At 34.6% G+C, this 25,449-nt stretch overlaps 4 protein-coding genes across 8 annotated transcripts in view; 2 read left to right on the top strand and 2 right to left on the bottom strand.

Moving 5' to 3' along the window:
- Window positions 1-202: 202 nt before the first annotated feature.
- Window positions 203-2,116, bottom strand: LOC122533378 (methylosome subunit pICln). Of its 2 annotated transcripts, none has more exons than XM_043663017.1 (6): window positions 1,836-2,116; window positions 1,322-1,447; window positions 1,106-1,251; window positions 765-941; window positions 579-689; window positions 203-481 (listed from the first exon to the last, which is right to left on the bottom strand). In XM_043663017.1, exons 2-6 carry the CDS (start codon window positions 1,438-1,440, stop codon window positions 399-401), a joined length of 636 nt encoding a protein of 211 aa, XP_043518952.1. In that variant the 5' UTR covers window positions 1,441-1,447; window positions 1,836-2,116; the 3' UTR covers window positions 203-398. The 2 variants fall into 2 exon arrangements, with proteins under 2 accessions (XP_043518952.1, XP_043518953.1); XM_043663018.1 differs by having other exon boundaries at window positions 2,045-2,067.
- A 1,573-nt stretch (window positions 2,117-3,689) lies between these two features.
- LOC122533358 (homer protein homolog 2) lies at window positions 3,690-8,639 on the bottom strand. 3 transcript variants are annotated; one of them, XM_043662992.1, is made up of 7 exons: window positions 8,267-8,638; window positions 7,248-7,322; window positions 6,871-7,027; window positions 6,661-6,792; window positions 6,088-6,582; window positions 5,740-6,015; window positions 3,690-5,595 (listed from the first exon to the last, which is right to left on the bottom strand). In XM_043662992.1, exons 4-7 carry the CDS (start codon window positions 6,760-6,762, stop codon window positions 5,410-5,412), a joined length of 1,059 nt encoding a protein of 352 aa, XP_043518927.1. In that variant the 5' UTR covers window positions 6,763-6,792; window positions 6,871-7,027; window positions 7,248-7,322; window positions 8,267-8,638; the 3' UTR covers window positions 3,690-5,409. The 3 variants fall into 3 exon arrangements, with proteins under 3 accessions (XP_043518927.1, XP_043518926.1, XP_043518925.1); XM_043662991.1 differs by lacking the exon at window positions 7,248-7,322 and having other exon boundaries at window positions 6,088-6,234; window positions 6,331-6,582; XM_043662990.1 differs by lacking the exon at window positions 7,248-7,322 and having other exon boundaries at window positions 8,267-8,639.
- A 21-nt stretch (window positions 8,640-8,660) lies between these two features.
- On the top strand, window positions 8,661-15,520 carry LOC122533359 (alpha/beta hydrolase domain-containing protein 17B). 2 transcript variants are annotated; one of them, XR_006307693.1, is made up of 4 exons: window positions 8,661-9,771; window positions 10,432-10,564; window positions 10,652-11,156; window positions 11,278-15,520. XR_006307693.1 is itself a non-coding variant. In XM_043662993.1 (3 exons), exons 1-3 carry the CDS (start codon window positions 9,128-9,130, stop codon window positions 10,733-10,735), a joined length of 861 nt encoding a protein of 286 aa, XP_043518928.1. In that variant the 5' UTR covers window positions 8,661-9,127; the 3' UTR covers window positions 10,736-11,159. The 2 variants fall into 2 exon arrangements, 1 of the variants encoding a protein (XP_043518928.1); XM_043662993.1 differs by lacking the exon at window positions 11,278-15,520 and having other exon boundaries at window positions 10,652-11,159.
- A 1,252-nt stretch (window positions 15,521-16,772) lies between these two features.
- The window catches only part of LOC122533363 (semaphorin-1A-like), a 372,885-nt gene continuing 364,208 nt past the window's right edge, over window positions 16,773-25,449 (top strand). The window contains exon 1 of the mRNA XM_043662998.1: window positions 16,773-17,884. The gene's annotated coding sequence lies outside the window, so the exon portion shown is untranslated. The remainder of the gene's footprint in view (window positions 17,885-25,449) is intronic.

The following is a 25,449-nucleotide window of genomic DNA, read 5'->3' as shown; positions in this document are numbered from 1 at the left end:
AAAAGATACAATACATTTAAAACTAATCGTGAAATTGTCTTATATTTCAAAATGGAGAAATTGTCACAAGTACATATTAGGATATACTTTGGATATCTCAAAAAAGTTTTATTATATTAAGTTTTATTGTATAAATAAATGTAAAAAATTAATAATTTTCTAAATGAACAAATACAAATATGCAAACAAATAAGAATTTGAATTTGATATATAATTATTTATTTTTATCTAAAAAATTATTACCATGTACAAAATGAATATAAATAAATGTTAGCTGTTTTTATGTTTGATACTGCTCTCTTATACAGTCTGCCATATCACATATCTACCTTGGTATATGATACTGGTACTTATAAATTAATACTAAATGCATGTCTGCATTTTATTATTTTCATACTTTATAGATCTTCCTCTGCATCTTCAAATTGACCTGCCTCTATATCCATAGCATCATCTCCTTCTGTACCATTTTGATTTGTCTCTGTTTTAAAGGAATGAAATAACAATAAGAAATTTAATCTTTATAGGATACTGATTTTTTAAATAAAAGCTTTTTTATATTAAATCTAAGATGGTACCTGGTAAGATATAAGGAGCATCACCAGCACCAACACCAGTACCAGTACCAGCACCAACATCGTAATATTGATAATCATCTTCCTCTGCATCTTCATAAATATCTTCTTCAGCTATAAAAGTATGCAAATTCTTATATCTGCTTTTTAACTTTTAAAAACCGCTAAAATAATTGCACATTTAACTACCATCAGAAAAACTATCTTGTGGATCAGGATGAAGAGCCTGACATTGGTTCATTGCTTGAAACATTGTTTCCAAATTATTTGTGTTGTCAGGGGCAAATCGCATTTCTGTAATTGGTGTATCCACATCTTCGAATTCATTATCTGATCCACTATCTGAAGCTGGTGACAATGGTACATCTATATGAAACATATTAAAAAAGTGTACATTTAATATTAATATATTTACTAGAAATTGCGTAGAACGTAAAATCAGATACATATTACTAAATTTCATTTAATTTTTACTCTTCACTGAATGAAAAGCAACTTTCTCAAAAATGTTTAAGGAGAACTTAATATACCTGGAAGATCTACTTTTGCATCAACCATGATATATAAACATTGCCTTGAATGTACTTGTTCATCTCTTGATATGGCATGTAAAGATATATGAGGATATTCAAGTGAAAATCCCTGTTGTGTATCATAATTCACCCAAGAAAGTAAACTATCAATGAACATTATATTAAAACATAAAGATAATATTAAATATATGATTGCTCCATTTTAATATTTACCTTTCTGTAATATACAGAATTCCTTTTCCTACTTCTCTATCATTAATATACACAGTAGTATTTGGTTCTTCATGACGTATTCCTTCTTGTGGTGCAAGAAAATTGCTAAGCACTACCATTTTTTATCTGGAATAATTTATTTAAAAATTATTTTAAATATAAGAATAGCAGCATTTTATTAAAGGAACAAACTGTTTCGACAAATGTGTAGATAAAAAATTGAAAGGTTATGTCCGAATTTTAATAATTACAAATTTCGTCATATTATATTATGCACACAAATATATATATATATATATATATATATATATATATATATATATATATATATATATAAATTTCAGAAAATATTTAAAAACATAACTAAATCGTGTATTTTATTTAATGCAAGATACAATAAATGAAAATGTGATTAATACAGTTTTAAACAGCAGTCTTATTATTTTTATGGCACTAGTAATTTTTTATACTCACTTAGTTAATCATATAAACTATTAATGTATAAATTCATTACCTTTTTATCCGTTTTTACGGATTATAAATAAGAAGATGAAATTTTTCACCAAATGAACGAACTTGTAAACTTGATAACGATTTTACAACTTTAATTCTTACACAATACTTTGAGATCACTTTTTATGTTTCCAAATATCTAATTACGAATATCAATCAATATGTAGACTTTTCATTTTATATTTATGAGTATACAATTCCTGTACATACTGTTATATTTCTATTTTGCGTTATTGATGCAGGATAGGATACTTTCTTATCACAAACTATAGATGTTGATGTTGCACTGGCATACTTAAAAAGGCGGGAAATTCTGCTGCATATTTTTGAATTTGTAGTAAATGAAAAAATTGTAAATTATTTATTAGTTCTCCATTGTAGATAAACTTAAAAATTCTTGACTTTTAAAGACATGTTTATCTTTCTATTGTAAATTACTTAATGAATTAGAAGTTGCGAATAAATTCAAACATATATAAAAAATGTATAATCTTTTCAAGTTAAAAAAATAATTACTTTATATATATAATATATATATGAATTAGAATGAAAAAGAAAGGAACTAATTGTATATAAGGATAATATTATATTTTATCGGTACAATGTTTATTTAACAATTTCAAAATTATTATCATAATAATAAAGAAACTGTATAAGAATTTCTTATAAAACTACTTTTATAAATAGATAGACGCATAAAATTATTAATAACAGTAAACAATTTTCTTGAAATCTTCTTTTATTATAATGCAGGTATTAATGTTTTAATTTTAACACAATTATATATTTGTCAATTTTCAAAAATTAGTTGTTCACTGTCATTCTTTTTTATACGTATAAATAATCGTCTTATTTAATAGTTATTACCATATATTTTGTATAAAGTGAAGCAAACATTTTTTCTATTCTTTTTATGAAAATAATTCCTAATATGTACATACATTTTTATATCTACTTTATTATTATATAAAATTAAAATTTCTATGTCATATAACTTTATTTTACTCATTTTATATAAAGTATAAATTAAATTATTTAAAAATTCTGAAATTTGTAATACTGATTTTAGATTTGAAATCCTTATTTTATGTAATGTTTATCACTAAAACAATCTGTAATAACTTAGTGTGCGAAAAAATATAAAATTAAAATAATTTTTTGTACATTTAACTTAATAATATAAGTTGTTCTAGGTAAATGTTTGAAAAATAATGTTTATACAATATAAAATAAAAAATGATTTTAAATTGTAAAATAAGAAGTAAATGGTAACAATTGATTTTATTGGAGAAATCGGTCAAAATATTAGTATTCAAATTGTGCAAAATGATATAAATACAACCATTTGTTACTGACTTTCGTATTTATTTTAATATAATATATGTCGTATTATTATTTTAATAATCCTTTCAAACTTAATCAAATTTTGCTCCTGTTAGTATTACACTATTTCTAATCTATTATTATAAATATGTTTACATATTTTGTTATATTGTAAACATAATTTGAGTACTACATTACATAATGTAAGAATATAATTTTAATTTATGCTTTATGTACGATTTTATAAGTTTATTGGTATATGTAAACTATAACTTAAAGTGGAGAATGAGTGTCATTACAAACGTGTTACATTTTTTTTTAAATGTATAAATAAATGAAGCAAACCACCATATTTCCATATTTCCATAATCTCAGTTTTCAATTATGGAGATATCTATGCAACATAATATGTCGTAAAAAAGTATCGATATTCCATTAATAACAATTACAAAATCAAATTACCAGACAATGTCAATTTATGGAAATATGGATAATAATAATAATCATTACCATAATTGATAATACACAGAAAAACCATCTGAAAATGTTTTATTAGGATTACACATGTGGCAAGCGAGGCTTTTGTTTCCAATTCCTCAAATTTAAAATTCATTTCCATAACATTTTACGTACATACATACATACTGTCAATACAATAAAAAGTGCTTTGTTTAGTATTTTGCACTTCATTTACTACTAGAAATTATTGTTACATGAAGTATCACTTTGACCTCTTTAAGACAATCGATCAGCATCCTTGGGCAAATTTTGTTTCCTAATGAATCTATGCTATTCAAATACAACATATTGAAGAATATCTGGCTTGATTGCTATAGATTATTTGTAAAATTTAAATAATAAATCATTTATATTACAAAAATTGAATTAATTTTTTTAACAATAAATTGATAGTTTTTATAAGAAAATTAACAAAATATTTCAAAAACATCATTTTCTCATCGTTGATATATTAGATCATGTTCAAACCACTAAGTTACCCATTGTAAATGAGTTCTATATTTTTCATGTTATACTATATTATATTAGATATCAATGATTCTGTACAGCTCATGCCAGACTCTTCAATTTTACATATTTTTATACTATTGATAAAGGCAAATAATATGTGCTAGAACAATATGGATACAATGTACAGCTGAATTAAATAGTTATACTACATAATTGAGTATCGCTAAACGTTACTAATGTTACTTGTGCAGCTTTTTTATTTGTGTTCATGGGTAACTGAATTTTATTGTTATCTCCAAGGGGCTAAGTTCCAAAAAACATAGACAAACATGTATCACACCAAATCTTGTGACATTTTTGATATGTTTTATGTTTTTAAATATCATAAAAGTCCTTTGTAGGCATATAATGACAAGTTGATTGACAATAACAGTAATAACATTAGAAGTAGCACTAATGATGATACTATGAGTAATAATAACAGCAATTAGTAGTGCAGCAATAGTAGTGGAGGTAGTTATAATAGCATTAATAATCATAATAATAGCTATAATACTATAGTAAGAGTTGTAGAGATTAGCAATGAGCTAAAGATCGACAGTAATCAGTGAAATAGCATTAATAATGATGATTGCAGCATAATTGCAACTATAATTTATTTCTCGAACATCTAAACACAATTGTCAGAAAGAACAAGTTATATATGTATATATAAATCTGATTTGCACAATTAATCAAATTTGATCGTAACAATTTGTATAAAGAATACTATAAATTTTAATTAAATAATCTGTAAAAATAATTATGAAATTATTTTCATAATACAATATGATAGATTCATACGTAAATTTACAATACGTTTTTGTCTGTGCAGAAATAGAAAAGTATTTTCTACATTTATATCGACATACAAAATTCTTTTTTATGTGCACAAGTATACAAATTATGAAAACACAATATGTAAAATGATATTAGAAAAGAACACATTTTTATATACAATAAGAATATGAATATGGCACGAAAAGAGAAACATACAATGATACATGAAGAAAAAATATCAAATGTTATCATTAACATAAAATAGATGTTAAAGAGATGCAATCTATCTTTATCATTTAAAGATAGTGTTCTTAATTTATTTTTTAAGATTTTTTTTTACTATGCATGTTTTTTTTGGAACCTTTCCCATTGTATTAATCTACACCGTCCATTTGTTTACTTCGCTTATATCATAAATACAAAACTCCCATGACAAATATTCTTAGACATCACTACATGTGAACTTAAGATTGCAATGTGTTTGTAATTTCTCGATGTACAGTTACCAAATCTTGTATATATCCAGCTAATCTGGCATTCAATGTATCCAAATTTTGTTTTTGGACTTTATTTGCGCTTAATGCAAGTTCTAATTGTTCATGAACAACCCTTAACATTTCACGAAGTTCTGCGTTTTCTTTCTGCAAGGCCTAAAAAAAATAAAATTATGAGTTTATTACATGTTCATTTGAAATATTTTACTTTTTTTGTTATTTTAAAAAGTAATTTTGTCATTTAAAAAATTATTATTAGTTATTAATATCTAATATGATTATTTTACAATATATACGTACTATAAAATCTTTATTTTTTGTAGCTATAGTAAGAGCTTTGATTTCTTCATTTTTTGTTCTAAGTTCACTTTCTAATGCTTCAACTCTCAACCTTAATGCTTCACTATTGCCTTCTGCTATTTTTCCAGCTTCTAGATCTGCATACTTGGTTTTGATCCTTGCGTTGTCTTCTTTATATAATTGTAACTGTCTTTTCCATTCATCAACATTAGCTGTGGATTCTTGTAATGCACTTGTTAATCTGGCATTATTTGTTTTCAAAGTAGTTAGTTCAACCTGCAGACAAATGTTTTCTAACAAATTATATCATATGTTACGTAATTTTATATATAATGATAAAAACCATACCTCCCACTTTTTAGCATTCGCCGAACTTTGTGCTAATGCAAGTTTCAGCCTATCGTTCTCATATTTAAGCTGCATTTCAGCCGATTGTCCACCTTGCGTCGAACTAAGTTGCGATGATTTCCCTTGATGTTGTGGACTTTCTGTACTCTGCTGAGAAACACTCTGTGATCTTGAATGGACTGCATTTTTCAATTCATCATCCACTTTATTCTGACAACTACCAGGTAAGGGACTGCTGCTTACCAAAGACACACTGTTTTGAGTAGAGATCATGTTGGCATTTGGATTGGGATTATTCGATGCTGATACATTGGAATTAATCATCGACGAATTTGGCGGATCTATAAGATCTTGTTCCGATGATGGCATACCAGATCTTGATGTAATTGGGCTAACATTTGCACTAGTAGCAGGAGTAACGGATGAGCTGTTTGATTGTAATTTAGCACTAGCTAATTTAGTGGCTTCCTTCACTTCCTGAAACTTCTCTATGAACTGCCAAATGAATAGTATTGTCTTTGAGATTACAGTGTACAAATGACTGTACATTAACTTAAGACATATTTCACAAACCTTTCCTAATTCTACTTCAGATGAAAAGCCAAGACCATATATAGTATTAGCTCTAACATCTGACCATTGTCCAAACTTTTGTGATGTTTTTGTGAAGGTCATGTTTGGAGTAATAGTACTATTTATTACTGCCTAAAAGAAAAAGGTAAAATGTTTATTTTTTAAATAAAATGAATATTTGCATTTTATAACAGTTTATCTTTCAATTACCTTTGATCCTTCAACAGAAATTATTCTATATAGATTCCTTGTTGAATCATAAAAAAATGAAATAGATACTGCTGCTGTAGATGCTGATACCCAAGATCTTTTTGTCTTAGGATCAATATGAAACACGTGTGCTTTACACGTGAAAATTGGTTGTTCGCTGTAATTTATTAAAAGCAAGAGACTTAGGTATTTAAATATATTGATTTAATTAATACATGCAGCATCTATTTATAGTCAGAATATAAATTATAGGTATTTTAATAATAACGAATATCTTAAAGTTTACTTTTTTTTCGTAGAACTTTATTACCGTATATTCCATAGGAACATAACAAAATCAAATACATCAAAAAATTTACATTTTTTTTTTTACATACCTTAAAATTAATGCAATGAAAATTTAATAATGTTACAATTTGGGATTACAATAATGTAGGCTGTATCATATAAATCTGAAGGAAAACAAAAGAAATAAATATAAACAAACAATTATTGGCTGTATTTATAAAAACAATTGCATTTTTGTTTCAATTTTTTAATTTTTCACAGTGCAATATATGTACAATTTATATATATATATATATATATATATATATATATACACACATGTATATGTATTTATTATTTTTTAAAATATGTAATTTTGACAAATAAAGTGAAAAATGATTACAATAAAAGTAAAAAATATTTAACTTCGTTATCATCACTTTAATGAAATATGAAATTATTTATAAAGCTGAAGTTAAAAAGAAAGTGATATAATTGTACAAAAATCTTGATATGTTACACAAAAAACAGAAAAAAACAGCATCTGAATGTTTTGATCGAATGCATCCTCGCGTTAGAAAACTACCGAGTAGACGATAACGTGACAAATATTTGTACGAATTGTGGGAATGAATTTTCACAATTGGAATCCAAAGATATGAAACGATGCCCGAGAAAGTAAACAACTAGAATAAACACATTTCACGCAATGCCGACTTATCCCACTTTCACTATTTTATTTCATGGTTATATATATAGAAAGAGGGTGTGTGTGTATGAAAGAGAGAGAGAGAGAGAGANGAGAGAGAGAGAGAGAGAGAGAGAGAGAGAGAGAGAGAGAGAGAGAGAGAGAGAGAAGAAAAACATTCTGGTCCAGAGTCTCCCTATGTATGCACCCACCTAAATACGTATCAGCGATGATGTCGGAGATACGATAGTAAATAGACGGGAAAGATAGTTAATGCATCATTAGTTAACGTAATGAAAGACGACCTATTTCAATTGACGGTATTTAGTAATAGAGGAATTAAGGATCGTTTATCGTACTTGTACGCGATATGGGAATCATACTTGGCGTGTACATACACACCCTTAAAAGACGGTGCGGAATACCACCACGTTCACTTACCCCATTGTTTCTTTGCCCGATGTCATACAAATGTTGTAAATGATAATTTCACAGACTCATAGGAAAATCAATTTAACGCAGATGCGTGGTAACTACTTGTGAGTGGAAATTTTCGAGATGATTGGAAAACTGATGAGAACGAATTCCACGAAAGACGGAGATACACCAGTTGACAGCCGCCATCGGCCAAAACTATATAGCGAACGGCAACGATCACGCAACAACATGAAACTAGTCGAGTTAGTTGAGTTTCTACCATATACCCGGATTTAATCGATTTTCCAAAGGTTTGCTATTGCTAACCTCGTAGCTTTCTTTCGAGAAAGTCACTAGAACCGCAAGGTGCATTCCCATGTTCCGGCGACGCGGAACGCATTATCGCTTGAAACGTTGGCAGTGCAGGACTGGCGACGAAACGCCAGCGTTTGAATACGCGATCATTCTTCGTTGCATATCGAATCATCTCGTTGGTTTTAAATGTTTCACCAATAGCGAAGCAATGAATAGAGAAGAGCGACGTAGCAAAGCAGCGGTATGACTTTTGTCCTTGTCTCACGTCTCATTTCACCTGAACACAATGAAAGTGCGCAACACGCAGTAGGTGGGGGTATTATGCGAGAAAGAGAGGAAACAGGAGGGAGAGAAATCATCCGCCTTGCGAGCCCGTCATGGCTGATTCATCGTGAGGGGCTCTTATAGGAGTACGATAACAAATGACATTGTGATTGAATCACTGAGCGTACACGGCAAGTACAGTGCATGGAGTTGCCTCTAAATCGAACCGATAATCTCGATGCGGAGATTCTACGAGCGAACTTGATAAACGGCGTTTTCGCGTGCGCGTAACACCCCCGTGGAACGATGAACGGGTTAAGTTTTAGTGAACTGTGTTGCTTGTTTTGCTGTCCACCTTGCCCGTCCAGAATCGCTGCGAAGCTAGCGTTCCTACCACCTGAGCCTACCTACGCGTTCATCGAGGACGAAGGATCCAAGGTTACAATTTCCCTGTCTGAAAGAGCGGAATGGCAATACACGGAAAGGGAGAAAGAGTCGGTGGAAGGTTTCTATGCAAGAACGTCACGAGGGAATCGAATAGCCTGTCTGTTCGTACGGTGTTCGGCCACCGCACGTTTTACCATTTTATACTCCCATGGGAACGCAGTCGATCTCGGACAGATGTCTAGTTTTTATCTGGGACTCGGGTCCAGAATAAATTGCAACATATTCAGTTACGATTACTCGGGCTACGGAGTCTCCGGTGGCAAACCGTCGGAAAAGAACCTTTACGCGGACATAGACGCTGCGTGGCATGCTCTCAGAACACGTTATGGCATCAGCCCGGAAAACATCATTCTATATGGCCAGAGCATCGGGACTGTACCCACGGTCGATCTGGCCGCGCGATACGAGGTTGGCGCAGTTGTTCTGCATTCACCTTTAATGTCGGGAATGCGAGTCGCTTTCCCCAATACTAAGAGAACTTGGTTCTTCGACGCCTTCCCTAGGTACGTTCAATTCCTTTTTAACGTATCCCCCTTTTTACCGTGTTAAATGAAACGCGATCTATAATCCACTTACTGCATGCTGTGATTTGCACAGCTAAGTTTACGCGCATGACACTATCATCCAGCTCAGGTATACATCCATTCATACACGTGGTGTAGATATATATGTATACGTACATATACACAAACATTTGATTCTATATTTACAGTTTAAACCAAGTTTAAAATAAATTGAACGCATTGACCGGCGTAACAAGTTCGCACCGAAGCTTGCAACAATGTCCCATAACCGCGTGCATTTTTTTTGCGTTCGAGTGACAGTTTTTCGGAGTTAAAGTGTGGGAAGCAATAAAAGTTTATCTATGCACCTGCGTCATGGAAACCTATAAATTACATGATCCGTTGACACATGCTTTGCTAATAGATTTTGCACTTCTGCTGTCGCTTATCTGTTCGTATCGTTTTTCTCTTTCTCATGTCATTAAATTAAGTTAAATGACAATAATTACATATTTGTTTCTTCCGTTAAATAAATAAATAAATCACGTTAAATAAATAAAAATTAAGCTTATTATGTCATTAATTTATAAATAAATTTATAAATTTATAAAATCTCTATGGTACTATACATATAAAATGAAGTTTCTGTTTTCTTTATAGTATAGACAAAGTACCCAAAGTGACATCTCCGGTTTTGGTGATTCATGGGACTGAGGATGATGTAATAAATTTTAGTCATGGTTTGGCGATTTACGAGAGATGTCCAAGAGCAGTAGAACCATTATGGGTTGAGGTATACAAAATTATTCATTCACTTATTCTTTCTCGAATAAAGAAGACAAAAAATTGTGCAAATACCATTATATGCTTATACTTTTAGGGTGCTGGTCATAATGATGTGGAACTATATGACCAATATTTGGAGCGACTGAAGCAATTTGTAAGTGTGGAATTGATAAACTGACGCCGACTGAGCCTCTCCCAGAATCAGGGGGGGCAGGGAGGAGGACATACACACGTGAGCAGTCAAGGACACACCACTTCTAATAATTCAAATACTACCAGCTCCATTTCGACAAGCTCGCAGACTGAGAAGCTTGTCTAGCAATCGCCTCTCACAGGGGTGAAGGCACTTGTCCGCCCCTGTGACGAAGAATCATCTTCCGTTTCTACGGACGATGGTTTCTTTTTTCGTGATCAGCAGATAGATGTTAATCAGAAGATTCACTGTAAAAATTCTTTAAAGGAAACATGTTCCAAAGATGATAATTCAAGTTTAGATAGTAATTCGAAAAAAGCTATTCAACAAGACGAGAAGAGTGTGAAAGAAGAGGAACTAGCAACAAATGTTCAAGAGAATAAATACAATAAAACGATATTAGAAGGTACTTCTATTCGCCATAACTTCCGATTGAATCATATTAGTCAAGTTGCGAAAAAGCACATTTCTTTGCCGAAAAATTTAAAAAATCCATTTGGTAAAAGTCAAAAGAATATTGTTCACAGGACACTGAAGAATTCATTTGGTCAAGGCCATAAAAAAGCTGACACACAAATATCTCATACAACTTTGGTTGACATACAGGTCGAAGACTGCCGTCAATTTGCGATCGGAGAAAAATCATTTCCCAATATTCCTAATGATAATAATAAAAGCATTTCAGACTGCAAAAGTATTCAAAGTATTCAAAGTCAGTTCAAAGCAGAGAAGAAATCTCCTATAAATCAATTTAAATATAGTAGTATAGAATCTGTTTTGGATTCAGAGTGTACGAAGAATAATAAGAAACATTGTTGTAAAATCTTAAGTAAAGATGTAATTATAAAAGGTAAGAAGCTCGAGGAGCACGAAGCACAAGCTCATAATGAAAAATCGGTAGAATCTACGAAAAAGTTTTTATGGGGAACTAAAAGTGCAAGTAAGAGTTTCGAAAAGACTTGTAAAGATAAAGGAAAAACCCAGGATCCCATGGAAAAGAAACTGAAAGCTAAAAGAATCCTTTCCAGTCCCTTAAGAAAATTTGGTCGATCATCATTGACAATCGAGCCGGATAAAATTATGATAAACTTACCAAAGTGTTCTCCTTGTGCTTGTAGGTTGGCTGCAAGCTCAAAAATTTTATCCAATGATTCCAGTTTACTTTCCCGATTTACTACGAATCGCGAGAGTCCTCATCATGCTGTACGTTTGAAAAGTCCATCGCATGTAGATGTACAAACAGATATCACTTTGAAAACTTCAGAAAGGACGTCGATGCAGGCTAATTTGTTACCAAACGTACAACAAAAATCACGGTATACACCTCGAAGCAGAAGCGTTGGTGAGCTGTGCAATATTGTGAATAAGTGAATCAGCCACGAGTTATTCGTCTGTTGGAGCGAAACCATTGTAACTGAACAAAGCTGGACTTCCGACATCATCAGTTGAATGCTCAGGAAATGTTATTCAGAAGTTAAGGAGAAAATTATATAAGTCGAATATTCTGATAAAATTTAATACGCAACTTTAGAGACAAAGTGTCAACTAAATACCGTGAATTCCACGTGTCTCGCCAAGTTGTCGTTTCATTATTCTTCCACATAACTGTCTTTAAAGAAATCATAGATTTATACGCACGACACTTATTCGGGCTGTAACAGTGCTAGTGAGACTGTGCACATAAATACACGTACGATATATACATAAAATTTATTATATTTCTAGAGATATGAGATAATATATCTGTGCATACTAAATATTCTTACTGTACACATGCGTACACATATCAGTGTATGCGTGTGTATGTCGTTTTCGCAATGTAAAACGTTGTGAAACGTTGTTACGACAAATATGTCGAGTATTATTATTATTATTATTATTATTCTTCTTTTTTTTATTATTATTATTATCATTTTTATTATCATTCTTTTTAAAACTAGGAAGTTGAACATGATTTACATTGAAATAGTTTTTGCTACCACGAATGCTATTACACTCAACTGTAACAAGTGTGTGGCACGAAAATTCTTCGCTGAACCTATACTCGTTAATTTAAATTATCGGTATAATTTTGTATCATTATTGATTACTCGAAAAGTCGGTCAATTTTTTGAATGCTTTCATCGTCAATCATTTTATCATTTCATTATGCATTTAAACTTACTTTTTCGAGAGGAAAAGAAGTAATGATTAATAGATTTGTTAATGAATGCGAGATGTATGTTTTGCATTGTGTGTTTTTATGACTCAATTTTATAAATTAGGTTCAGCGGTGAAAAATAATACGTGAAACAATACTTGAAGTCGCATGTTTTTTATAAATAAATCGCTGTCACTGAGACCCGGGTACATGACAGCTATACAGATAACAAAAAAATTTGTTTTTATATTAACCCACAGCAAAGGCCTGTGCAGCGAGCAATGGAAATCTTCCAAGATAGCAAAGAATTTAGGATAGAGACTAAAAGTTAATGGATAGCGTTAAGGAAACGTGTAAATGTGAGACGTGTAAGACGCTATGTTTTAATGACAATGAATGAAATGATGGTCTTGTAAACAACAATAAGAATGCAACTAGATAGGGACAATATTACTGCCAAACTCGATTATGAATTAGTTTATTTCTAAAGAGGTGAATCGTTTGGAGGATCTTGTCTATAGGTATGTTTATTGTTAGTATTTTTATATCTCGATAATGTAAATATAATACAATTAAATAATTTTTTCTTTACTAGTGTATGTATAATGTATGCGACAACGTGAAACGACTGTACGGAGCCAATGGAATGACTCGACGTTAGTACATGTATGTATTTCTGTAGAAATCGTATTTTTTTTTTTTAATTTTGAATTATCATGAACATTTCTACCCGTCCTTATTGTCTTTTAAATTGCTATGAAGCGATTTTTAAATTATAAGTATAAGGTGAAATTAAATGTATGTATAATTGTGATGGTATGAACGGACGGAAAGTGAATATAAGTTTATTAAAAAGAAGGTATCTAATTGATTTATAAATATTTATATTATAAAAAAATGAAGAACTTTTTTAATTATTTACTTTTTACTTTACCCGTAACTTAAAACCCAATTTAATTGATTTATAAATATTTATATTACAGATAATTAAGAACTTTCGTTACTTTTCACGTTTGATTGTTATTTATTTTTCATGTTTCATGTTTCACATTGTTATTTGAAAACGTCTATTTAATTGTTAAACTTTATATTCACTTTCCCATAGCGTTAATCTTTTAGAATACCCTATGGTGGATATTAGTACCGAGATAGAGTCCGATATACTATTCTTCCATTGGCTTTCACGTAGCCGCTGATCTGTACCGATCGCAATTCTAATATCTATTTCATAACTTGTGAAAAAAAAATTTATACCGTTGTTCGCGACAAATGTCCAGTTCTATAAACGACGGATATTTCAGAAAGCGATTTTATAAAAAACTCCGCGAAAGATAACGTAGAATAATAAAGCGATCGGTGCTCATCGAATATTAGAATCGGTCGTTTATAAAACTGGACAGAAACTAACTTTTGTACAGCATACTTCGAACGCATATATGTCCCCTCTTTCTTCTACTTTCTTTCTCGTTTCCCGTCGTGTATTTCTCTCTTTCTCTCTTTCTCTCGCTCATTTCTTTTACTATTTTTTATTACCCTACTCTATCTCTCAATATGCGTCAAGCAATCGACCGGTTTTGAACAGTACTTTCGTCTTTCATAATTGCATCGTGCTGATAGAATGGTACTCAGTGGTCTTTTTTGGGAGGAAGGGGAAGGGGAAGGGGGGAAGGTATCACGCAAATCACGGTGCGATATTCATAACTGTACATAATAGCGTGTAAGTAAAGTATTAGAAATAATATGCTCGATGTTCTGTTCGGTCGTAACTAATGTACTTACGGGAGAAGGTGGGTTAAAGAGATGGGAGGGAGGAGATAACAATGATAGAGATTACGAGGTCCCTTGAACCGATCGTTAGTGTCATATGTATCACGAAGCGACTAGTTATGCAAAATGAATTAGTTGATTAGTTGTTTAATAAGTAAATAACATGTAGATCATTACAAAATTATTATAGCACAGGAAAGAGAAGAAAGAGAAGAAAGATGACTATCGTTTATTTCAGATTAAAAATGATGAAATTACTGTTTTATTTAGCGCATTAAGATATGCTTGATAATATCAAGCGAAACCATGTTATTTCTTATGAGGTCGTATAGAATGCGTAGCCTGAAACCACACTGCTGGGCACCCAACTAGGGTTGTTTTAGAGTTTTATACTCCTATCGCACTTGACCTGAGCGTACTGCATTACAAAATACTTTATCAATCCTTGCAACGTTTAGACAATGTACAATAATAGTATAAATTTTATCTGTAAATTTATATCATTTGGTGCAGCTTATTTTACCAGAAAATCTTGCGATATCGTGTGTCATTTATCGAATAAATTATTTCTCAGCGGAAATATCGTCATCCGTCTGTTCAAGCAATCAGTTATCACACGTTCATTAAAATTATTAAGATTGTAGAATTTGTATTTAAATAATGCAGCCGCTCATTGTCACACTATACTATAATGTCGAAATTATGTACGTACTCATAATCTTGTTTTGTTTATTCCTTCTTTTTTTTATTCGTTCTTTTTTAAACATCTTTCTCTTTTGTTAGTACCAAACATTGCAAATTGGTATTTGTAATTAATACTACTGGAGTAACAATGTTAATAAAATCCTATAGAAATGACAGTAGAATTCATCATGTCTTTTATCCATTAATATAACATACGATCCAGTCGTATCCTTTGTCACCAATTTTCCAGAGGTACGTTAGGTTCCTTGAATATTTAGTGAGAAATTTTTCGCTTTTGATACGCAATAAAGGTAATACAAACTATCAAAGAGTAAAAATCTTTTTCTTTTTTAACTCGCGATGATTTTAATTCTTAACGTATTGATAAAAGCATACTGACGGCACCTGTAGCTGGAAATTATTTCGCTTTTAGTACGACGCTTTTAGTCGAGTTCTTTTCGTTGGGTTGGAAGAGCAGATTGTCCCCCAGCTTGGTTTTAAATTTCATAGAGGGTAGAACGCTTGCTGTTGCAATTAATTAAAGCTGGTGTTAGTTGGTAGGTCACCATATAAGATAGTATTCTCGAATCTCAGTTATACTCTCGAATAACGATAATACGATGCAACGTCTGCATTGATCGTCGGCATTTTGTCCCGAAGGTCAATGCGTTTCTATGACGAGGGAGAAGGAAATGCCCGAGAACCACGAGCTGGTTCGCTGGACTCGGCTTGGAGCACCTTCGCAGCTCACCTGCGCTGAAACCTGATGCTGACGATAAAAATGAGAACAGGTTACGCGGCTTGTGCTCCAATGGCTGCGCTATACTCTCCAACCAACCTACAAAACTACTCCAAAGAAGAGAGTTTTCTGCTACTGTTGCGTCTCTCGCGGATTAAAATCTATCCTCGATTGTTGTCGGTGACGATTCCTTCTCCGAGATTCATGTCGGATGCAACTCACGTGAAATTACGACGTAGGCGAAGGATCATTTGTCGTACAATTTTCCTTTAATTCCGACCACTGAATTTAATATACTAGAAGTGAATTCTCATAAAATATATATTTCGTTTTTGGAAGTTGCAAAAATAGAATCTAAAATGTTCTTTCTATTAAGCTTATTTATATTTCTGTTGTTAAATTCATTATTTATTGTGTCACGAGTAAAGATTATTGGGAATAAAACTTTCTTACGCTTGCTTCGAATAAAATTTCAATTTTCTTCTTTCGTAACGCGATCGATTTATATCACACCATTGTTTAACATCTAAAAGTTATTAGAAAGATTGTGGAACTATCTTAATGAATATGGAACGTTAGTATTTTTTTGCATAGCGATAAATTGCTTTATTAGCAACTTGAATATTTTGCCACGCCCTCGGCGTGCAGCGTCACGCAGTCTGCTGTACAATTGTACTTACTCCATATCACACGCCGCCGTAGTGTCCATTAGAGCGTCTACGCGCCGCATACATGCACGTAGGCGTCCAATTCACTGCCGTATAATTTCACGAAAAAGAGAACGTATCTAGATTAAAAGCATCAAAATTTCACATCTCGTATCGCGGAGAATCTCCTTCTCTGTCTAAACGATTCTACAAACTTTGCTTACGGTAATTATAGCTGTGCAACATTGAAAGCACACATTGATAAGTATACGTATTACTGCTCGTGTACATGCGAATGTCTCTACGACTACAATCAGAAAAAACGATTATCCTCTTAAAAACAAATAAGTAACGCATAAAGTTTGTCACGCAGTTAATTGTTTTCAAATGAATCGATCGTTACCGCGCTACATTTCGCGCGTTGTTAGTGTTCATGAAAACCAACGGCAAAAAAAAATTCGCAGTTCGTGAACGTGTGCATATTCGTGCATTCGTGACAAGTGTCTGGAGGGTCTTTGACATGTACAGATTATTGCGTGCAGCGTAGGTATCGAAGAATTGTTGAAGGCCGAAGAAGGGACCAAAGAATGGACGGAAAGGACGACAGTCAGCACCATCAGCAGCAGCAGCAGCAGCAGCATTAATAGAGGAGTGGGGAGTATGGTTGACTGGTAGAGAGAAATGGTGGGGGCCGTGGGAGAAGAAGTGGGGTACAGCGGGAAATACAGTCGGCAGTGGCGGCAGTTGCGTCTCGAGCAGCGCGCGTGGTGTTTCGTTCCGTCCTATGCGTGTTACCCTCTCGCGATAGCTACCGAAGCTTTTACGTGAGCCGACCGAAATTCGTTTTTTTCTTTTCGTTTTGTGACGCGACTTGCGGCATCGTAAGCTGCAATTACGTGGGACGTCCTATCGAACGGGACAGTGAAACTTCGGTGGTGGTTTTTTTTCAGTGTTATTTTTCTGTGTTTAACATTCGTTTTGTAACGGAAAAACCAGTTCCCCCCCCCCCCCCCCCCTCTCCCGCGAAGGTTTTACCACGAAGATTCTTTTGCTAAAAAAAACACCCAAATTGGAATTCTTTTTCGTGAGATTCATCGGCGCCGAGGGCTGTTGACACTGGCAGAATACGCTTCGCACCGATCCAGACAATATCTCTGGTGAGTTTTGATTATTCACTTTCAAAAATTGTACCGTTAGCTCCTATTGGTTGATAGAAGCTCCTACCGGTGATAGAAGACCCTACCGCCGTCTTAGGGTCTTCTATCACTTTGCGAAGTTTACGAACGCCTGCAATCACTCAGCCGGTATGGTAGAAAAAGTGTCGTGAATACGAACCGTTGTCCGGTGTAATTAAGAATGCCGGTAGCGTGCAAGAGTCGCATGGCGTTTGGCACGAAGTGCAGTAACAGTTAGTTTATTCTCATTCGTACAACTGCTCTATCCTTTATCATAAATAGTAAATACACGTGTGCACGGACGAGACGCCAGCGTTTGGTCACGATGTGTCGATTCTAGCGTGAGGTACAAAAGTACTTAGTTTCTTTTCAATTTCTTTTCTACCATTTTGTACATCGTCTTATGTCGAAAGGTCTATTCAACTAGAAATAACGAGTAACTTGTCTAAACTTGTCTTAACTAATCCGTATGTTTTGGAGTGTATTCCTCGCTAAAGTTGACAAAGTAATACAAACAACATATCGTCAAAAATCTCCATTCTCGTTTTTTTCGTTCTATTATCGTTTCTTGGAATTTGCGCCCGGTATTATCAAGAGTGTAAACAAATGCTTAACGCGCCTTTGGAACTGAATCGAACACTTGGATTTGTTTGTGTACAGCTCCGAAACATTCACAGATACACGAAATCCTTCGTTTCGTCACGTCAATGAACCTTAATACGTACATTCTTTCGCCTCGTACTTTATTACGCGTTACTGTAATGGAGCGACGTTTTCGGAGTTCGTAAACGCACGCGTGCCATCATCGGCATTAAGGCACGTTTCCACCGTGACACCGGTTGACGGAGAAAAGTGTAAAAATACAGCGTACAGCTCGAAAGTACGCGTCTAGCTATGCGACGGAAGTTTAGAAAGTCGTAGCGAGTTGTACATACGTGTTGACCGGCTACCCAGCCATTCTGTACGCTCAGAACCGGTTTCAAGCTTTTCGCCCGAGGGGCCCCACGATTCGAGCGTAACGACGCGTAGTGGCCGACCACGATAAGCTCTTGTGGTCACGCTGGGCCCGTACCCAGACTACAGGAAAATATCCCAAATTGTCGATCGTGTCGCCCATTCGTTTCTGTCCACTGTTTCTATGATCATTATGACCACGCGGGGAGATTTTCATGGAAAAGCGTTCGCGATTAAAAATAACAAGGTTGACGAATGATTTACATGATAGACACGATATAAATCAGTTTAAAATGTTTGAGATATTTTTATCGGTATAACAATCTGATTATTATCCGGGAATTGTAACAATAATGCGGCGGAGGGTTTAAAATATTTTCGACAGTGGTTGATTTGCAGATGGTTGAAGGTATGCACGGCGATAGTGTCTGCGAGTGACATCTATGATTTACAGGCCTGCGCAGTACGCAAACATAAGTTACATTTAAATATAAATAAACGTCACGTAATGAGATTCGTGATAAGATTTGTGACAGTGTTTCCACATTTCTCGCGCATTGAAACTTTGCATTGGACATATCCCGCGACTGTTCGGATATCCCTGTATTAAACAATTTTGAAAATATCGTCAATGTTATAATTCTCACGTTTGCAACGTTTTTTACTTTTTCATTTGTTCAGAAACATTCTCGATATCAACTCTATATTTTTCGAGAGTATCAATTATATTCTAGTTTGAATGTTTCCACACTTTTATGCTACGCTATTTCTACTCCTTTTTTTTATTCTCGTCGATAAGGGGTTTACTAATAAATCCCTTGATTTTCATTCGACATCTTTCGTTGCTCGATGAAAGTTCAGTGGCTGGAAACCTGCATAATTGCCTGTAGCAAATGTAAATCGATCACTACTATGACCGTCTACTACTTGAACAGTGCCTATTGTTCATAATAAGTGAATTATTTTCTTTTGTAATGATTCGAATGATCCGAAGGTCGGTGCGCTCTTCTTGCTTGAATTGCTTATTGAGATTTAACAAGGTCCGTTTAACATGCGCGATGAATGTTTTTAACTTTGACAATGTAACAACATTCTTTCTTAATTGAAGTGAGAATCTATATTTTTCTTTCGATGAAACTTTCTTTTCGCTCTTATAGAATACAAATGTTCTTTTTCTTTTACTAGAAATTAAGTATAAATTTTGAATATCTATAGTCTAAAAACAGTCGCGTGAAATTACGATTTTAATTATCTGCAAAATTTTTGTTAGATGACTTTAGAAGATTGTTATTTCAAGTAAAATAGTAAGTCGGTAATTATACACGAAAATCTCATCTTTGGATATTATGTTATTAACAATTAAACTTATAAAATTATTATTAGACAGCAGATTTTTATGCAAACTCATATGAGAATATAATTTAAAAAACATGTTCTTTTATATCGATTAAATATTATAAAAAACATTTGGATATTTTGTACAGTATGACTCTTATTAATCTATATTTCTAGTAATTTATGTTTTTAATGTATTAAAAAGCAATTCAATAAGATTATTACGAACAAATATGCAGGCTGTGGTGTCCGAATATTAATAACAGTTACTGTATATAAAAATCTGTAGTTACTGTTTTATACCGGTTGTATAAAATAAATAAGATATTACACATTTACATAAATTAGTAATCGAAATAAAGCTTTGCATACGCGATTCATTTTTCGTTTAAACAGCCAGAGCGATTTAAAATGTACGATTATTCATTAGCATATTTTATGAACGTTCAAGAGATATGCGTACATTACAAATAATGTTTCATTGTTTTGCCCATTTCCAGCAAGTATGTTTTATCAGCAAACGAATTCTCATTTCCATTTAGTCGCGTTCGCTGCTTTTTGGCTTCGTAAGAAAGAACGTGAAAGATGTAAATGTGTTACATCGGAAGGTGTAAACACGAGACGCGCATCGGGATGAGTAAAGTGTGTCATGTTTGTTAAAGAAATATGTACAGTAACCTTTTGCGTGATCCATGAACTTTCATCAAACATTTACGGACCTCCTTCGACGGGAGAAAGTCAGGAAAAAAGAGACGTATTTATGGAAATATATACATTTCTTCGGGTCCCGCAGCGAAAGGAGAAAGTAATGATATATTGTCTAAGACGCGACTTATAGATGTGTGTATATAAATCTACTCTAGCTTGAAATATGGAGTTCCACATCGTTTTCCACGTTGAATATTTTTCCATGCGAGCTGCTCCTTCGTGAATTATGTCAATTATAAATTGCTCACGATCCACGTTACATCTGGGCGCGATATTAATATTTATAAGGTAGGAAATTTGTTAACACAGCAACAGGTTATAGTTAGGAAAGCTTGTAACCAGTCATTGGACTGCTTTATTTACATAAATAATAAACACGTTAAAGAACGGCAGCGAACGTTATCAGGACGTGATTTGTCCCCGCGATTTTCTTAATCGACGTGTTTCGATTCAGCTCGGAATGTTTCGCTGATTTCTAACCGAGCCTTGGAGAGGAAAGGATCGAGCTTTGTTTATTTAGACGGTATCTCGCTCGATCTAAATTCACGTGCAAGTTTTTCAACCGGTGTCCATGCATAATGTATGCCAGCGATTATTCAGGATATACCGGCGAGCTCGACAATCTTAATCGCGAAGAGCAAAGTTGGCATTATTCCATTCTGGTCATTTGTCACGAGCGTGAGTTGATACCGGCAGTGCGAATAGACGATTCATGTAAATCCGCGAACCGAGCGGTTTTCATATTATTCTAATTGGCAAACTTTGACTTCTACTTGGAATTTATGAACACCCTTCTTGCCGCGGTGCACACGTATAAATCCTGTCGCGCGGCGATGATTTATCGCGCGGTGTCTTCTTATGCTTGCATTTATTAAACTCGTTCGGTTGAAATACGGAAGTTAACGGGGGGATCTCGTCTCTCGTTGATTACCAGTTTTCCGAATATCACGGAAACCCGCTGATTTATCCACGATTAAGTTTAACCGCGCAGCGCGTGCTATATCTGCAGGAATTAACCCTTTTGACCTTAGCTGGGGCATGTAATACGTTCCAATCGATATCTCTGTCTCCTCCGTGTGGGACGATACGAATCTCGTAGCTGCGTTGTTTTACGTTGTTTTAGTTTGCCCGATTGCACACGGTGCAGTTTGCTTCAAGTGAAATTAGGAAGAGATGGAGAAATGGAGAAAGAGATTAAATCAGGGAAATTAGGAAGAATCGTTCACTGAGATATGGTTGCGCGTGGTAAAAGTGTTGGCGCACAATTGTATTTAATCAATCAGGCTCAATCGATGTTATGATTAAAAGAATAATAATCAGATTAACACATAAATCAAAAATATCGGTAATCCACGATTCCTGTCAATAACTTAACATGTATCGCATGTATAAGAATATAATTTTAATTGTAACCAAAAATTGAGATATTTCGAATTTTATTTCGAAAATTTGTGTTTCTTCCCTATTGTCTGATATTTCAACTAGGTGTCGGATGAATTATTGTACTATCATTTTACAAGCACTGTTAGAATAAAAATATTTCGTATCTTTGGAAAGAACAATTTTGGATCAAATATTTATGAAAAGGGATACAAATTAATCACTGTTAGTAAAAGAACCGAGACATTTTAATAACATAGAATTCAGCGTTTTTATTACGAATTTTACAAAATTACACTTTCATGCAATTACAAAAATACGATACTATGGGAAATTATGTGTTGAATGAACGAATGAAAACCTGATAAAAAAAGTGCTTTATCGCGAGGTGTAAGAGTGTACGTGCCAATACCTTTCGCGGCCACCGTAAATTTCCGATTCCAAGCTATAAATTTCAGCAAGAAAGGAAACGAAAGATCGACTAGAGAAAAGTCAGGTCGGAAGGGTTAATTCGTCGGATTATACGGAACGGAATGGGACGCGGCGCGACGGGTTCGGCGGCGACGATGTCGCCGCTTATTCAGCTTTCAAAGGCAGACGACGTTGCTCTTCTCCGGTCATTAATGTCATCGGGAACAGCTGATACCCGCAACACGGCTAGACTATTCGTGCTAAAACCGAGAATCGTGTAGGCAGGCTCGCGGAAGAGAAAGTGCCGGTTCTACGTTCATATATAACGACGACGTCGAAGCACGCGGACATTCGCCGAACGACGACGATCACATTCGCTCCATTCTTTTCAACGTTCTCGATTTCGTTCTCGTCTAAGACGAGACATTCCTCCTTTCTTCTTCCCTTCTCTCTTGTCTCTCGCTCTCCATTCGTTTCTTCATTCGACGAAACGACGACGCGAGAGCAAAGATACAGGTCGAATATTCGGAATCGTGCCAAGTATCTAGATATTTACACGGTAACGAGAATCGGCGGTCCTGGTGTCCGAATACGCGAGACTATACGCTTCTTTCGCGCTGGTTGCGAAGCGTTGAATCTCAAGCGGATGAAAGTGATACTTGTAACGAGATGTCGTTATCCTCTGCTTTTCTTATTTTCACCCCTACGTGGTTGGCTTTTGTTCGCCATTCACGGCTCACCACTCGTTCCACCTCGCTCTCCTCTCTTTACCTCGCATCTCCAGATCCTTTGTTTGTTTCGCGTGCACTTTACTAATTTGGGATACCGTAGTAGAAAATTCTGATTCCGGGTATCCTCCTTTCGCGAGATAAGTCGGAGATTGAAATCGTTAGGATCCATCCTAGCGAGTGAATTTCATTGTACGCCGGGCGCACAGTGTGTATCTACTACGCCAAAGTACTTTCTTGCGTGTTGTTTTTTTTCCTTCATTGAATAAGTATGAGGGACTCGTATATCGATGCTGTGTGTTCGCGTAACCGTGTTCTTTCCGTACCGCGTACGCCTTACAGGGCGAGTATTGATTTTCGAATAAATATTCTTATTTCCCTTTCCGCTATCTAGCTCCCGTCCCATGTACGATCGTTATTCGTTTCCGTATCTGATTATAATGTTCGTAATACGCGATGTTTTTCTACTCGCGGCAACATGCTACCAGGGGAAGTTCTTATTACGTAGTCGTTATCAACGAAGTTGTGCAGAGAGCGATGCTTGGCCAAGGAATAACTCCGTCTCGTTACTTTCTTTGTTCCGTTTCCAATAAACCCTGTGTTCTTGTAAATTAAAAGAAACGAAATTTCCTTCAGTTTCCGCAGATAACGTCGACGTTCCTCGCGAAATAATTGGCTCCGTTCCGATTAATTATTCAACGTTCCGATATTTTTTCATTTCGCGCTTCCTTTAGTTATTCATTGTATCGCGCGTAGAAAATTTCATCTCTTTCCCCGGTTGCGGAAACGCCTCGTCTTGTATATTTTCAGTGAAAAAGAATTGGCGTGTCTCTGTTCTTCCGTTCCCTTGTCTCGTTCGCCGCGCTGTGTTCCATCATAATTTCTCGCGATTTCATTTCATTCTCCCTTTCCTTTTTTTCTGTATACTTTCAATCAGTCTTTGTGGATTCAACCGCGACACGGAATTTTGTCGTCACGCCATTTATCTCCGCTAGCGTTTTTATTCGGTCGTTTCATAACCACCGCCGTGTTTCCACACGTAACATTAATACGCTGAAAATGTTTGAAAATTACGAAACGCAAAAAATATATTTACCGTACGTGTGTTTTACTAGCAAGCAATTGTTTCTTTTTAATAGCATATTTCCCGTGCATACTGAGTTGGTAGACGGAGGAGGAGCCTCAGGATGTTCAACCCCTTTTTGTGTAAAACGCACGTTAATATTCTACGCTAAAAAAAAAAAAAAAAAAAAAAAAAAATGCGTGAACTCAGCTTGAATCGACAAAATTGTCAAGAAGAAATATTAAATTTTAAATACGAATTTAAAATTCGTCTTTAATATATCTCTATATTCTTTTCTTCGTATCTTATTGATCCCAAGTGAACGAACAGTTTTCAGTTATATCGTTCGATCGTGCCTCAAGAATAATACAAAACGCAAACCAGAGAAAGATATCACGTTCGCTCTCGTTCGGCGAGTTTAAAAATTTAAAACACGACAGGGAAGGGAGACCCTCTTTTTTACCCTCTCCTCTTTCTCCATACGTGTTGTACGTGAAGAGGCTTGCTAGTCGTTCTCTTTCGTCGGCTATAATTTCCATTATGGAGTGTCCGTCCCGCTCGCTCCCTCCTTAATGGTTCGCCTCGCGAGCAGGCGAGCAGACGAACGAGTACGGGTACTAGCAGCTCTGTCATCGGTTGCCAGAACGGTCGAGCGTGAAGGTAGAAGAACAGGGCGGGAAGAGGCCATTACCTACAGGGAGTAAGAAACGGGCAGCGTGGGCCAGGTACACTCGACCCGAGAAATTCTCGTAGTACCTTCGTCTTACCACCGCCGTCGTCGAGTGGACCGAACAGCTTTATATTTCCTCCCCCTTCTCCAGTTCTCTTCTTCAAGAGAGCACGCGCGTTGTTGCGCAATGTACACACGCACGAATATGCAAAATGACCATTTGAACACAAATCCCCCGCGAGTGCAACGCGTTCCGTCCGTACAACCGGATGGTCGAATGTCAGGCGAGCGTTTTCGC

This window comes from Frieseomelitta varia, unplaced genomic scaffold (assembly GCF_011392965.1).
Source record: "Frieseomelitta varia isolate USP_RPSP 00005682 unplaced genomic scaffold, Fvar_1.2 scaffold_522, whole genome shotgun sequence".
Classification (NCBI taxonomy): Eukaryota; Metazoa; Arthropoda; class Insecta; order Hymenoptera; family Apidae; genus Frieseomelitta; species Frieseomelitta varia.
This window is presented reverse-complemented; position numbering and strand designations above follow the sequence as displayed.